Consider the following 14,921-nt stretch of genomic DNA (forward strand, 5'->3'; position numbering starts at 1 on the left):
TCTTAATGACTTTAACGACCTTAAATGAAAAGATTGGACGATGCACATCACTGTGAATTCATCAGAATTTATTGGACGACAAGGATGAATGAATGAATGAATGAATGAATGAATGAATGAATGAATGAACTTTGGTTCCAGTATTGACACATAATCACCTCCAAACTGTCCATCTTTAATTATTGCTGAAGGAAGAATTCAACCAACTTTCATCACGGCAACATTAACAATAAACATCCAGGCTGTTTAATGTGTTGAGGAATTGTCCTCACTATAAGCTTATATCTAGGACATTACCGAAAGTTCAACAACTGAAACAAATAAAGCCAAGCAGAAGACTTGGTCTCTGCTTGCTTCTGCTCCAAGCAGAAGACAAAACATATGTTTGCAAACTAATGAGGTGGATCTTATATTATAGTGTTAGCAAATGAATGGGCACACAACCACATCACTTAGTTTGCTTTGTATCAAAATGTGCTATATTGGGATATACAGTACTGTGCAAAAGTCTTAGGCCACCATTAGATTTGATGTTTCTAGCAATGCCATAATGACTATATATAATTATTTCTCTGTCTCTTTATTAGAGTACAACCAACAAATACAGGAAATGTGTTTGCAGTATTTAATAAACAGAAAAATGTGTGACTTCCCCTTACACTTGAGAAATAGCAGGAACCTGGCTCTCTTAAATCTAAATGACATGCAACCCTAATTAATATCATTGCTAACATCTGTATTTGTCCTAGGGTTAGTGTTAGTCAAAATGACTGCTGTGAAAAAGGTCAATTACACCAGGTTTGTGCAAGACATGCTTGAGCATTACATACACATGTTGTTTAACTCTTTGGAAGCTTGCTGGTAGGCTATGTATAAGACCAACCTTCAGAAGAAGATTGCTTCAGAAAACTGAAAGATGTGCTCAGTGGCAAAAGATGTCACACTAAATACTGACTTTTGCCTGGAAAAGCCATTTTGTTCTGAAGATTGTGTCTTTTTTATATTTTGTGTACATATTTCCAGTATTTTCCATTTGTATCTTAATAAAAAGACAGAAAAATAAATATGAATGGTCATTAAAACTTTGCTAAAACAACAAAGCTAGTGGTGGCCTAAGACTTTTTGCACAGCACCGTGTATTCAGCACTGTGTATGTAAGATATGAGATTTTTGTCATATAGCCCAGCCCTTGTGAACAGACTACCTCAGGTTCCAGGAAAAGGGATCTGAAACACGTTTGTCCACCCAGACCTGGTCACAGAGAGTACCTTGTATGTTCAGCAACCTCCATCTGGTTATTTCATGACAGCTTTAGCTGGAAGGAGAGATCAGATGATTTCATGGTAGCATTTTCTTTAGTAATATTATAGTGAAAAAGGAATGAGATCGGCATTCATTAATTTTATTCATTTTTATGCACTTTATTTATAATTATGTGTACTCTGAGTCACATTCTGAAAAGTCCTGCTACAAGAACATAAAAGTAAAAAAAAATGGCTCGAATTTGACCCTAAGCAGTATGTAAGAGTTAAAAAGTTACATTTTTTAGGTTTATGTAACCTTCTCAACCATGCAGATACAATATTTGAGCAATATGTCAAAGTTTTGCACTTCTCCTCCGACCACAGATGGCACTAGAACAGAAACAAACCTGTCCTCTTTTTGACACGAAGCCCTTCTTTACTGCTCTGCTCAGTGAGTCTGGAGGGTTAGTGCCAAAAATGTGCTGTATTAACCAGCCGGCTGGACCCTCGCGAGATTATAACCCTAACCCTTAACGTTACCCTTCAATCTAACCCTAACCTCGCGAGAGTTCGTCCCTCCTTCTGATCCAAACCTAGCATATAGCATAATAGAGAGAAGGAGGGGAGGAACTTTGACCCAGCTCGAGTTAGCAGCTGTTTTTCTGTCATATTTTCTTATTGTATGTGTGTTGTCTCATATGCAGAAGGATGTGGTTTATTTATTTACTCAGCTGGTTGTCGTTGGTGATCCAGATATCCTTCGTCACTCTTGCAATAGGTGAGTTAATGCTGCGGCTAACATCTGCTTCGCTAGCTTTCCACTGCAGGAAGTTACAGATAAAATGATATTTTGTTATATATCTAAAATCATAACCTTATATATTTATAGTCTGCATGTATAAGATAGTGTTAATATTACGCTGTTCATTTCTACGTGTCCTTAAATCATGAGAAATACTTAAAACTCAATGTGACGTCTGCTAGCAGCTAACTTTAGCTCTGGTTTATTATCGATCAGCAGATATAATGTAATCAACCTGCAGATAAGTGGGTTTTAGAAGCAGCTGCAGTCCTCATATAACAAGTTAATGTGATCTAGCTTATATTACATCCCACTAACTAGTTGCATTTTTCGTTTGTGTACATTAAAGTCAGGGTTCCCACGGTCATGAAATCCCTGGAAAAGTTAGGGGATGGCCCAATCTGATATCAAAGATAACTATGTAAGACAGACTGCATGAACTTGGACACCCCCCTTCCCCCATACACACACACTTTTACCATGTCAAAAATAGATTAATTTAATATGAATATACTAATCATCAATTTATTATTATTTAGCTTTTTAATATCTTCAAATTTCTGATCTGGGGCCAAACGCTTCCTCTGGATGTAATTATAAAATGCACCCATCATTTAGTGAGATCAAAGTGTCAAAACACCTGTTAAAAGGCTCCAGAATACAAGAAATGAGATCTGCTCTGTTAAATTGTTGAATAAAAATGTCTTGGACGTATGGTCGTGACCATGAAAGGCCAACTTTCTTGAAAAGCCCCCCACAAATCTCGCTCCAAGGTTTTTTGAAAAGTTGACAGCTCTGGGTTTGATGTTCAACAAAAGCCTCAACAAAGCTCTTCAAATGAAACACTTGGACCTGACCATGCAGATTTGGGATGGGGGGCAAGTAAAAACCCGATACTGTGCCCTATAGTCGATATGTGGGCTTACCTTTGTTAAACTACTTAAATTAGGTCATGGAAATTAAAATATTATGCAATAGTTATGGAAAAGTTTTGAAAGTTCAACGGTAAAATGTGTGGGAACCCTGATTAAAGCTTTAGATAATAACTTGAAACACTGTACATACCATGTTTAGCAAACACACTGGTTAAAAGTGTGTGTGTGTGTGTGTGTGTGTGTGTGTGTGTGTGTGTGTGTTCGTCCACGTTGTCAGATTTGCTACCTGGCCACGTAACACCTGCTGCAGGTGTGGCTGCTGTCAAAATGTGCTTATCTCATTTTGTCATCTCACTCAACTCGTTTAACCTTTTATTGACTGTATTAGAAAAGGCAGCAGGAGAAAGTTTTCTTCTTTAAATCCCAAAGAAGGAATATTATCCCAAACGTCCTTCAAAATATAAATGCAACCTGTCTGAAACAAGGTTATAGATCAAGTTATTTCATTAGAGGTGTAACAATTAGTCATTTAATCGATGAGCTGCCATCTATGACATTAATAGCCAACTTTTTGTGATCATCAATTAATTGCTTTGAGTCAGGAAACAAAAAAGTCAAAATTCTCTAATTCCAGCTTGTTAAATGTGAAAGTTTTCAGGCTTCTTTCGACCTCTATCAAAATAAACTGATCATCTTTAGGATGTGCACACATAATCACATTACACATAAAATGATTCATTGGTTATCAAAATAGTTGCTAATTAATTTTCTGTCATTCTAATTGTTGCAGCCTCAGTATCAAACAGTTTAATTAGGGATGGGTATTAAAAACAATCTGTCATTAACAATTTAATAGTGAAGTTAATAATTCACAACGACTATAGAAGAACATATACATATAAACTATTCTATTATATTAATTAAAATAAACTCCCATCCCCCTAACAGCAGATATTTTGGCTTGTCTTTGCAGGAAAATAACATTAACAGTGTCTCTATTTGTACTTGAACATTGAACTCCGGTAACACCAGGATACAGGAGGTGGCTCACCTTAATGAAATCATTAATCATGTGTTAAAGACACTTGTGCTGTTCTTTCTTTGCTTCTTGTGAAAAAGGCCCATTATTGTGTATTTCCGTGTATTTTGAAATATATATTTATGAATTTATTTTGTAATTCAGTGCAGACAGATTTGTTAAGTGACTCAAAATCACAAACATCACTCATAACATACTTGGCTGACTCCTCTGCAGCTGTGGGCAGCGATGCATGTCACTAGAAACTGAATTTGAATTTGAATTGCTCAGTTTGAATAAATTCATTTACCAGATTTGTGTCATTTAACTTGAACAATTTAAATGAAAATCTGAATCTGAACAGCATAATTTAAAATTGAATTTATTAGTTTGGAACTGAATTTAAGAAACTGAATTTTTCTGCTCTGAAACTGTATTTGAACATTTTAACTCTGTGTGTACTTTTACATTCGGTTCTTATAATTCAAACTCAGTTCTCACAGTTCGGTTTCAGTTCACTGAGACCCACTAAAGTCGTTGAGGAAGAGAAATCAGGTGCAGATTCACAGATTCGTACACAGTCACCGCCCACTTCATTAACCCTTAAATACTGTTCATATTCTACATCCTAGCAGTGACAATCCCTTCATAAAGAGTGTCTATACCACATTTTGAACCACAGATCTGTTTAGAAACTACTAATTTATAGAGAAAAAAAGCTGAAAATATATAAACTTCATAAGTGTAGATTTTAAAGCAGAGCTGTTGTATTAGATTGCCCAGGCGTTCATGATAAAGTGGACAGTGAGTGTTACATTATTATATGTTTTATACAAACCTGTGAACCTTTGGTCATGTTTTGACGTGCTTAAAACTTGATGGCGTTGAGTATCGTGTCCAGAGAAGTGACGGGAACTTTCATGTCATTTAAAAAGTGAATTTAATCCATTTATGATTGGACAGCATTAACATGTGGCAACAGATCAGCTGCAAACAAAGCAAATTGTCTGTGGTTATCAAACACTTGTGACAAAGATATGTACTGCAGGCATGATATGTTACAGTTGAACTATGTTTATTGTACGAAATGACTCAAACACTAAACTTCACTGGCAATTTAATAATTTTAAATGACTATAAATAATAAAACATACAACCAAAAATAAATGTATGCATTAAACTTGAATTAAGAAAATGTATAAATGCTGCTTATATGACTTAAAGACTATTGGACAACATACCGATAACTCTGTGATTGGCTCTACCATATCTAGCTCCCATTGGTCGTATCATACGTGAGGAATATTAATGTAAATCTGAACTCGATTGCTCTTTTTTTTAACAACTCTAAGTGCGTCTCAGTAAATCTAAATTGATTTTACGAGAACTGAATTAGCGTCTTTCTAAAGCTAATATTATTGGATAGCTGTAGCCTGTTGATGAATCATTGAGGTTCGTTAGCAAACCTCACCAGGCAGCGCTTTAATTTCAATAAACGACACAAGTTCTTTTTTTTTTTCTTTCTTTCTTTTTTTAAATTATTCATTATGACAAGATGTACAGTGCCAAGAGAGGGAACCAAAGTTCAGAGTAAGTGTGTGTGTGTGTGTGTGTGTGTGTGTGTGTGTGTGTGTGTGTGTGTGTGTGTGTTTGTGCCTGGTGGCTGACATCAGGGGTTGTTAGTGCAAGCAGTCTAAAGTGGGGAGTTCAAAAGTGCGAGGCAGTCTACTCTCATTATTCTTCTGTCTGTTTTTCTTTCCTATTCTCTTTTGGAAAGTTGCATACTGCTCTTGCATAATGAAGCACCGAACTCTTCCCACGAGCCTCTGCTGCTCCGTTTTCGTCGTCATCTGACATAACGTACATGTTTTGAATAATTTGACCCTCCTTTTTATTTATTAAGTCAAGTCAAATCAAGTTTTATTTTAAATGGCAGCAGATCACAACAGAAGTTATTTCAGGGCTTCAGCTGCATTTAATCTTCCTTCCACAAGCGTTCTGGTCTTGTCTTTGCTGCTTGTTACTTCTATTTAATTTGCTCCGTAGAACTGATCTTATTTTAGCCGTGATTTGTCTTAATGTCCAACAATGAGACGTGCTTGTTCTGGTTGGTTTTCTCATCATCATCTTCTATCTTTAATCTTCCCTCTCTAGCTGCTGGCCTGTACTACTTGGCAGAACTAATAGAAGAATACACAGTAGCCACCAGTCGAATAATAAAGTACATGATAATGGTAAGACACTTTCTATTACTCCCTTTGCTTTTTTTTTTTAGCATATGCTGTTGAAATGATGTTGCTCAACTCTAACTGTTTGTGTGTTTGTGTCCAGTTCTCGACAGGCGTGTTGGCCGGTCTTTATGTTTTTGAAGGCTTCCCAATGTTGATGGTGGCGGTCGGCCTTTTCACTAACCTGGTCTACTTTGGCCTCCTGCAGACGTTCCCCTACATACTGCTGAGCTCCCCTAACTTCATCCTCTCATGCGGTATGCGTTATAAAAATTCTTGTATACTTTTTTTTTTTTTTTTTTACATTTGAAAGTTATAAAAACACTTTATAAACATTTCTTTTACCCAGACTTTCCTAATGTGACCCACAGTATACAAACATGGAAATAAAAAGCATCATTTTTGTGCAGCTGATACACATTTTTGATATATGCAAATGTTAAATAAGCATTCTGTACATAGACTGTATAAAAGAAATGGACGTAACATCCGTGACGTCACCCATTGGTTTGTGGACTGTTGCTCGGAAGCCAATAGTTTCGAATCTAGGCGGTGCCAGCTTGAAAATTTCAGGTGCATGCTGGGAAAAATAAAAACGCGGAGTCATGGGCAGAGCCAACGGCGGAGCGGGGAGGTTGCGATAGGTTGCGAGGGCTGGATCTTGATGACATTGGGCAATCAACCAGTCAATCAGGACGTTGCCACGCCCCAATGAATACCCTGCTTTATCGTCAAATATAAAATCAGAGAGGCCAAAATGTCACAAATGAACATCATACTGCATTGAAGAAGGCTTTAAACGAGCGATTGAGACCATAAACCCATTCAAATCAAGTGAGAAATTGGTGCATTCTCCATTGACTTGTATAGACGGAAGTCCTTTTGACACCAAACAGTCGCCCCCTGGTGGCCTTTTGATAGAATGCAGTTCTAAGTTACTTCCGCGTTGGCCTCATTTCAGAGGACCGTATCTCCCCGCTTGATTCAAACATGTTGCTGTATTCATCATATTCTATAAAATGTTCTCATGGACCATGAAAAAGTGATTGTGAATGTCTGTTTTCCATAAGATTAATCAAATTTATGAATGTGAATTGGTGTAGAGACTAATTATGAGTCAGAATATGGACAGTATGTGAGTGTTAAAAACATCACTTAAATGTAAGAGGTTAAAAATATGTTAAGGATGGATGCACTCTGGTATTCAAATCATCTACAAAGTTAACTTCCTTTTTCAGTAAGTGTAGAGTCATTATCTTGTCCTGCTTTACTTTTTTTCAACATCATTTCTTTTTCTTTTGTCTTCATTCTTCTGCAGTGTTGGTGGTGGTGAACCATTACATGGCCTTCCAGTACTTTGCACAAGAATATTATCCATTCTCAGAGGTAATATCATTTTACATATATCGATTTTTGAATGAAATGTAATTTTTTTTCTCCACTTCTTGTCTAATCGATGTCTGGTTTTTTTTTTTTTTTTTTTGTGTTCCTAAACTGACCTCAGGTATTGGCGTACTTCACCATCTGCCTGTGGGTGATCCCCTTCGCCTTTTTTGTGTCACTGTCAGCGGGGGAAAATGTTCTTCCATCCACCATGCAACAAGGAGGTGAGCTTTCACACAGCTTGGTGCTGTTTTTGGTACAGTAGCACTTCATTGAAGCATACTGATGCGTTAACATCTCTGAATGGCCCTGGTGTAGTAAGATATCTGCACCCCACAGCAGGTGTTGCACAATCATATCTTTTAACCTTTTTAGTTTTTGTTGTGTTAAAACATTGAAAGTTTTTTACTATTTTAAAATATGTTTATTATATAACACGTGTTAAGCCAGCTCCTTGAGGAAGTTAAGACATTTAAGGAAGGTGTAAGGGGACGAGTAACATTTGCAAAGCCCACTTTATAATGTCAAAAGTGTACTGTAACCAGGCTTTTACAGGAGGATATCAGGTTTAGTCCACCTGCTGAGAATAGCCCGGCTAGCTCAGTCGGTAGAGCATGAGACTCTTAATCTCAGGGTCGTGGGTTCGAGCCCCACGTTGGGCGCAGTACCTTTTTAGTTAAGTTAATCTTGACAACACATAATTTATAACTACTGATGGTAACTTGATAAGGGCATATTGTGAGTTTTTCATGTCTATTTTCTGCCTTCTGGTTTTCAGTGCTGTATTAAAACCCACTAACCCTCTTTTTTTTCCCTTTTAGACGATGTGGTGTCTAATTACTTCACCAAGGGCAAGAGGGGGAAGAGGTCCGGGATCCTCCTCATATTTTCTTTCCTCAAGGAGGCAGTGCTGCCCAGCCGACAGAAAATGTACTGAGGAGCTGGACTTGGGGGGGGTGCAGCCTCGGAGGGGCTCGGGGGTGTTTGTGTGAGTGTGTGTACACTAGAAGATGAAGAGGAAGCTTGGAAGGACTGGAAATCTTTTTTTTTTTTTTTTTGGATTGAACTAAAAGTGAAAGTAGATGAAGCGGCGGGAGAGAGAGAGCACACGAAGAGGACGGACCAATGAGCAGAACGGAGCTTCCTGCCGGACGAGCCGACAAGTTTACACATGGGCCATGTTCGTCTGTCGTTGTCTTTCTGTTAGTTTGTACTGACTGCCAACAACATCTACTAGAGACCTTTTGCTGAGGGGGTCTTGCCTGTAGCGCAACGCTTTCTTATCGTAACGTTGGACTCCTCCATTTTTTTTAAATGTTGGTATTAAAGTATCTACGTGCAGCGTCTGAAATTAACAACCACCAAACAACTGTAAATTTGGACTTTTGGTAAGTCAATCATTATCAAATTATTTTTGACACTGTCTGAAAGCTAAAAGACATCTACATCCGTCTCCTCAGAAGACAAACAGCAGGTTGGAGATAAGACAGACATATTAAAGGTCCTTTTTTTTTTTCAGTCGAATCTTGAAGTCCAAATTTGGATTTTTGGTGTTAAGCGACCCTCGGAAGTGTTTAAGTGGCAAACCAGCTGCAGGAAGTGCCACAGGTCGCCACAGAAGTGCTTATTAGGATTATTTAAAATAAGGAAGGTCAGTGTGTATAGATAAATTATCAGCTGACGTCTGTTCTCAATTACAAGGTGTGACATGGTATAAATACTCTATGTCCTGTCTATTAAAAAAAGGCGGTGTGTGGGGGGGGGGGGTAATAAAGGCACTTGAGAAGGATTTCATACTCTTACAAATTAAAACACCCACAAATCAAGGTGACCGCCAACAAATGAGCTTTGTGAGTTTTCATCTACACCTTCAATTAATCGAACCTGCCCATCTTTTTTAGACTGTTTTTAAGAATCCACAGTAATAATAATAACAATAATAAAGAACTGTTTTTTGTACATTGATTGGTGCGTTAAACCTGACATTGGAGTCAAATGAAAACACTTATGAAGATCGAAAGCTGTGCAATGAGTCTTTGTAAGCTTACGAGGGGTGTCGGGAGGGACAAAAGCTGCTGAAGTGGTTTGATCAAAGTACTATTAAAGAAGCCGTTATGTGGGATCTGAAATTCTTTTTACTAATTATTGAGTGTGATTTTTTTTTTATCGTAGGCTGGTATGCACACAACTCAAAGGTACAATAAAAGAGATTTTGTTAAAATTAAATGCTTTCTTTTCACAGGTTGGTGTTCAAAAGAACTGAGGCAAAACAACTTTGATAGTCACATTTTTTAATTAAATCTGATTAATTTGTCTATTCACTGTTAGTTTTTTATTTTCAGTAAGAAAAAAAAAGGATCTGAACTCTACTCCAGGTGTGTGTGTGTGTGTGTCAGACTGTCATGTTATCCACGTCCCATGTGGCTCAGTCACAGTGGGTGCAGCAGGTTGAGGCTAGTGTGCACTTTGACCCCCACTGAGGTGTGAAGTGCTTCATGAAGTAAAAGGGAAAAGACAAAACCGCGACCCTGCACACACACACATGCTCACACACCTTTGGCCGAGAGACCACAGCTCACAGTTATGGCACGTGCACGCTCCCGCTGTTGACAAGCCCTCACCTGGATCCCGAGTCAGTTCCCTGGGGTGGATCAGTGAAAGTGCAGAGATGCATCTGTGACAGGTGACCCAGTTCACTGAGGTTTTCTCACCTTTCTCTCACCCCTCTCTCTTCAACCTGACTTCAGAGGTGCAGCATCTGGAGTGTGTGGCATTTTTAATTTAGTCAGTTTGCCTTTAGGCCTGCTACTACTTGTGATGTCATCACTAGACTATCAGTAATTTATACATTCATACGTAAGTTTTTCCCAACAATACAATTCACTAATTATATTAATTCTATGTAAATCTCTCCTCATTTAATTGAAAATGAGGATATTTTAAATGTAAGAACAATTTCATGTTGTTTCCACCTTCATTTTAATTTTAATTTAAAAAAAAGTAGAATGCACTTCTTCAGGTCTCGTTGAAGCTCCTGGGTGCTCAGTAGTGTCCAGGCTCCAGCACCTCAGCCAGGTGCATGGCCACCTCTGTCCAGGGAGACGTGCTCTTCCCCTGGGGGCATCCTCTGTGCTGAATCTCCAGAATATCCTGAGACTCAAAGTGCCGAGGGGAGGCGATCCTGGCAGGGAAGGCTCTGGGGAACAACACCCTCTCAAGGGCATCCAGAGGCAGGTCGGGAGTGAAGCGAGGCATGCTGTCCCACTCGGTGGTGTACAGAGGCTGCCTGCTGCTGCTGTCCTTCCACACTGTGACACGACCTCGGAGGTCTGGCTCTCTTGTGGGTTTCTCTAGCTGGAGGCCGGTGTAGATGGTCCATGGCCTGAAGGCTGAGGCCAGAGGTGGTTTGGTGGAGGTGCTGTTGTCTTCCTGAGGGTGTCCTGCCTGGAGCTTAAACAGACCCTTGGCATGTTTTAAATTTGAGCTGTCCTGATCTGATGAGAGGCACTGGGTGTGGTACTGACTCACCAAGGCTCTCGGGGAGAAATCCTTTAGCAGGGGCAAGTGTTTTTTGTTTGCCCACTCTGCCATTTTCTCATCTATAAGTGGCTGAAGTCAGAAATGGAGAGGGGGAAAGAGGGCTACTATTAAAATTGTTTTTGCATGTGGATAATGTATAAATTTGTTGTTTTTTATTCATTACAGATGTTTAAATGTCATTATCGCACAACAAGACCCAAAAATACTGTCTGACGTTGCACAGATATGTTGTTGATGTTGAGTAGAAACATGTGTTTGTCTACAGCACAATAGGGAGATTTTTTTTGATAAGCGTATGTTTACTCACCTTTTTATTGAATGTGTTTAGTTTGCACATATCCACAAGGTCACCATACAGAGACTGAACAAGCTTCCTGTCCTCCATTTCCTTCGCCTTATTTGCCTGCCACATGCAGTTTTTCAGATACCTGCACAAACAAATGCATAAAAACTGTTAATTTTTTTTACTTTTTACTACCAACACATTTTAATTGAACTCTTATTTTGGTATGAATTCGTCCTGAAGCTCTTTACCTCGCTACTTTCCTGTGGCACCAGATTCGGGCCAAGTCCAGAGGTGTATGCCCCACACAGTCCTGAGCCAAAACGTCTGCCCCGGCCTGTACGAGGATCTCTGTGGAGTCCAAGAGGCCCTCAGAGGCAGCCAGGTGCAGAGGGGTCTGCCCTGCGTCTGTGGTGCTGGTAAAAAAAATCCCATTATCTTTAGTTTCGCCATCACTGATGCTGTTCTGATCATTATATCCATTACTTGCAGCAGCTACAAACTCATTTTAATCGTAATTTTACGTTTGCACTCTGTTATTTACACTTTCTTTCCTAAGCTTTCCTTTAAAAAACAAAGTGAGCAACAGCTGAGAGCCACTACATCCAGGTGAGAAAATTTTAATGAACTTCTAAAATAGAAAATTAAGTTGACTGAAAACTGAAAACCTGCAGAGAGGAATAAATAACAGAGAAAGGCCCCTACATGTTGACGTCGGCCCCATGCTCCAGCAGGTATCGGAGACAAGTGGAGGTGTTGGGTGAGCTCCGGGAGGACAGGACCACGTGAATAGGACGGCGACCCTGGGTGCCCCTACTGTTGACGGAGCACAGATGGGACACAACCAGCTGCCGAATAGTTGGCAGCTGACCGTACAGGCAGGCCACGTGGAGCGGTGATAGACCCTTTAAGTACTGTTGGTAAAAATATGTGATATTAATGTTATTGAAGGGAAATACGCAACCCCTTGTTCATTTAAGAGGCCTTTTCAAAAGAGGACATTTTGACATGTAAGACAGAGGAAAGCACAGGTGTATAAAATAAAATAAATTATTATTTTATCCAATCACCTGCTTTGATTTCATGGTCTCGGTTTTGTCCACAATCATGACTTACCGGGACACTTGGAACAGAGTGGAGACATTGTTCATGTCATTTATAACATCTGTGCTTTTAGTGCTGAGACAAGTCAAAATGTGTGCAGTGAAAAAGGCCTATTGCATATTTTATGTATACCTTTTGTTGCATTTTTTATTAAGTATGACTTCTTATTTAACCCCAATCAACATATTTTGAGTGTAGACTTTTGTTTACATTTAACGATGCATTTTATATTGTTGTATTTGTACTTTAATGCTCTTCAGACATGATATAAAACATATAAAAATATTCACTTTGAATAATAATTAAAGCACAAACATTTGAGAGATGGAAGGAAGTTGAAAGATTTTTTTGTAATATATTTTGTAAATAAATCATGACTGAGCTTATTTGGCACACACATGGGTTTAAATTGTGCCACAGTCCCAATTAAGCTCATGTCAGATTTTGGCTTTTTTCATAAAATATCTTTCTTTTATGTTCCAAAATCTACATAAACTAATGAATACATTTTCAAATGAGAGATAAATCATGTTTTATAAGAAATGATCTCCCTTATAAATCATGTCAGTATCCATTAGAAAAGTTATAAAAAAGTAGGTTGAATTAGGGTAATGTGGGACACTTTTTGCAGTTGTTCACCATATTTTCATATGAATCCAATACATTATATCAACACCTAATATAATGAAATCCTGATTCTGAACTTTCTGCCTTTATGTTTGTTTGTTTTTTGCTTTCTCATCAGAAAGGTTAAAAAAACTAGTAGCCTGTATTTTCACATGTGTAATGTTACACAATATGACTTACACAGTTTGCATACACTAGTTAGCTGAAAAGAAAAAGTGATAAATGCACTGGAGCCTAGTCCCACATTACCCTAATCCATCCTAATCAAATGTAATAAGTTACATTACTTTGATTAAGTAATTTAAATAGTTACATTACATATTACATTTTCAAAAAGGGTAACTTATCTGTAACATATTACATTTCCAAAGTAACCTTCCCAACCCTGTAAATATCAGCCTGATGTTAATCTTTACCCTTCTGCCCGACTCCGGAGTGTCCAAAGTCACAGGGGACACAGCTGGAAACGTGTGTCCATGTGGGGGAGCTGTGTGAGTAACTTTCCTGCAAAATACAGCCATATCTCCTCCAAACAGTTGTTGTAAAAGGGTTCAGCTCCTAACTTGGCCTACAACAAACTTTAGCTTGTCATTTGTTGCGATAGAAAAAAACACCAGAAACAAATGCTGTATTAGGCTATAGCTACATTTTAGCCATAACATCTGTAAATGAGTTTTTGGCGAGTGAAACATTACCATGACCATTAAAATATTACATTATAGCACTCAGAAACCGGAGCTGTGTTAACTAATGCATACAAGTTTATATATATTTATGGATACGCTTAAAATATTAATATTTACCAGTTTTTACATTTCCCCCGTCTCCGTTTTCCGGGTTTGTTGACGGGTTCCATGGTTGCCATGGAAATTAGGTAACTAGGTAACCAGGTAACCAGCACTGGTTGCCAACTCAGTCACAAGCAACCGAAAAAGTTATAATATAATAATTTAAAGTTTATATAATCACTTATAACAGAACCACACAGTAAATTAATTCAATATTAACATATTTTTAGGATGGTATAACATATTATATAACAACATATTCATCTACCTAATATTTTCAGCTCATTAAGCCCACTAAAATCTAAGTTCAGGTGTTTTTCATGGATACTGAGATGATTTATAAGGGAGATTGATTTCTTATAAGGGAAGATTTATCTCTCATTTGAAAATTAAAAACAGCAATAGCCTATATGTGTTCAGTAACATGTTAAATATTAAAACATGAAGAAAAAACCCTCCTCCTTACCGAAAATCTTAAAGGTCTGACTTCAGATGTAATCCCCTTTGTAATCATCAACATTTTCATGAGAAACTTTAATTTAATTAGGCTACGTATATTTTCTCAGATAAGTTACATTTATCTTTTAATTAAATTAGGTAATGCTGTTAAATGTAACTAGTTACTCCCCAACACTGTGTATGTATATAGTAGCCTCTTTGTATAGTGCTATAGTTTCTAACATCATAATTTTGATAATAATTTTTGCAAGGGCAAATTTGTTTGAGCAGCTGTATTGTATCACTACAGTGTCATGATAGAGCACTTCTAAACTTTGTATTCGGTGTCCACTTTTGTATATTATTTTTAATGTACGCTCACTGAAAACTGGATTCAAATTTAGACAAAGAATAGAACTGTTTTCTTATTTTTTAGATACACTGATTTACAAAAGTTGAACAGTGGAAAGTTGGAAAAAGCTGAAAAACTGAAGGAACCATCAGCTGATAGAGTATTCTTATGCAGCAGCTACACTACACACGTTTCTTATAAACAGCCTTCATTAGCATGTCACTGCGAGCCACTCTTGC

General features: G+C 37.9%; 3 protein-coding genes and 1 non-coding gene across 4 annotated transcripts in view; 2 read left to right on the forward strand and 2 right to left on the reverse strand.

The window, feature by feature from the left end:
- Positions 1-14,921, reverse strand: part of clcn3 (chloride channel 3) — a 248,766-nt gene that overhangs the window by 63,554 nt on the left and 170,291 nt on the right. The window lies entirely within an intron of this gene.
- Positions 1,837-9,860, forward strand: tex261 (testis expressed 261). The gene is made up of 6 exons (XM_053343546.1): positions 1,837-2,022; positions 6,094-6,173; positions 6,271-6,424; positions 7,486-7,553; positions 7,672-7,774; positions 8,372-9,860. Exons 1-6 carry the CDS (start codon positions 1,953-1,955, stop codon positions 8,485-8,487), a joined length of 591 nt encoding a protein of 196 aa, XP_053199521.1. The 5' UTR covers positions 1,837-1,952; the 3' UTR covers positions 8,488-9,860.
- trnak-cuu (transfer RNA lysine (anticodon CUU)) lies at positions 8,140-8,212 on the forward strand. Its single transcript has one exon. It is a non-coding gene; the product is annotated as a tRNA-Lys (tRNA).
- Positions 10,593-12,482, reverse strand: ankrd53 (ankyrin repeat domain 53). Its single transcript, XM_053343112.1, has 5 exons — positions 12,444-12,482; positions 12,079-12,287; positions 11,625-11,789; positions 11,398-11,518; positions 10,593-11,159 (listed from the first exon to the last, which is right to left on the reverse strand). The coding sequence occupies exons 1-5, from the start codon at positions 12,480-12,482 to the stop codon at positions 10,593-10,595; spliced, it is 1,101 nt and encodes a 366-aa protein (XP_053199087.1).

Source organism: Scomber japonicus, chromosome 22 (assembly GCF_027409825.1).
Source record: "Scomber japonicus isolate fScoJap1 chromosome 22, fScoJap1.pri, whole genome shotgun sequence".
Taxonomy (NCBI): Eukaryota; Metazoa; Chordata; class Actinopteri; order Scombriformes; family Scombridae; genus Scomber; species Scomber japonicus.

Excerpts from the sequence above, each read along its gene's own strand:
- tex261 (XM_053343546.1), top strand. The coding sequence starts at position 1,953 with ATGTGGTTTATTTATTTACTCAGCTGGTTGTCGTTGGTGATCCAGATA. Across the intron at positions 6,425-7,485 it reads TAACTTCATCCTCTCATGCG|TGTTGGTGGTGGTGAACCAT; the intron begins GTATGCGTTATA and ends ATTCTTCTGCAG. Across the intron at positions 7,554-7,671 it reads AATATTATCCATTCTCAGAG|GTATTGGCGTACTTCACCAT; the intron begins GTAATATCATTT and ends AACTGACCTCAG.
- ankrd53 (XM_053343112.1), bottom strand. The coding sequence starts at position 12,482 with ATGATTGTGGACAAAACCGAGACCATGAAATCAAAGCAG. Across the intron at positions 11,790-12,078 it reads CATGGGGCCGACGTCAACAT|CACCACAGACGCAGGGCAGA; the intron begins GTAGGGGCCTTT and ends TTTTTTTACCAG. Across the intron at positions 11,160-11,397 it reads TAAACACATTCAATAAAAAG|CCACTTATAGATGAGAAAAT; the intron begins GTGAGTAAACAT and ends TTCTGACTTCAG.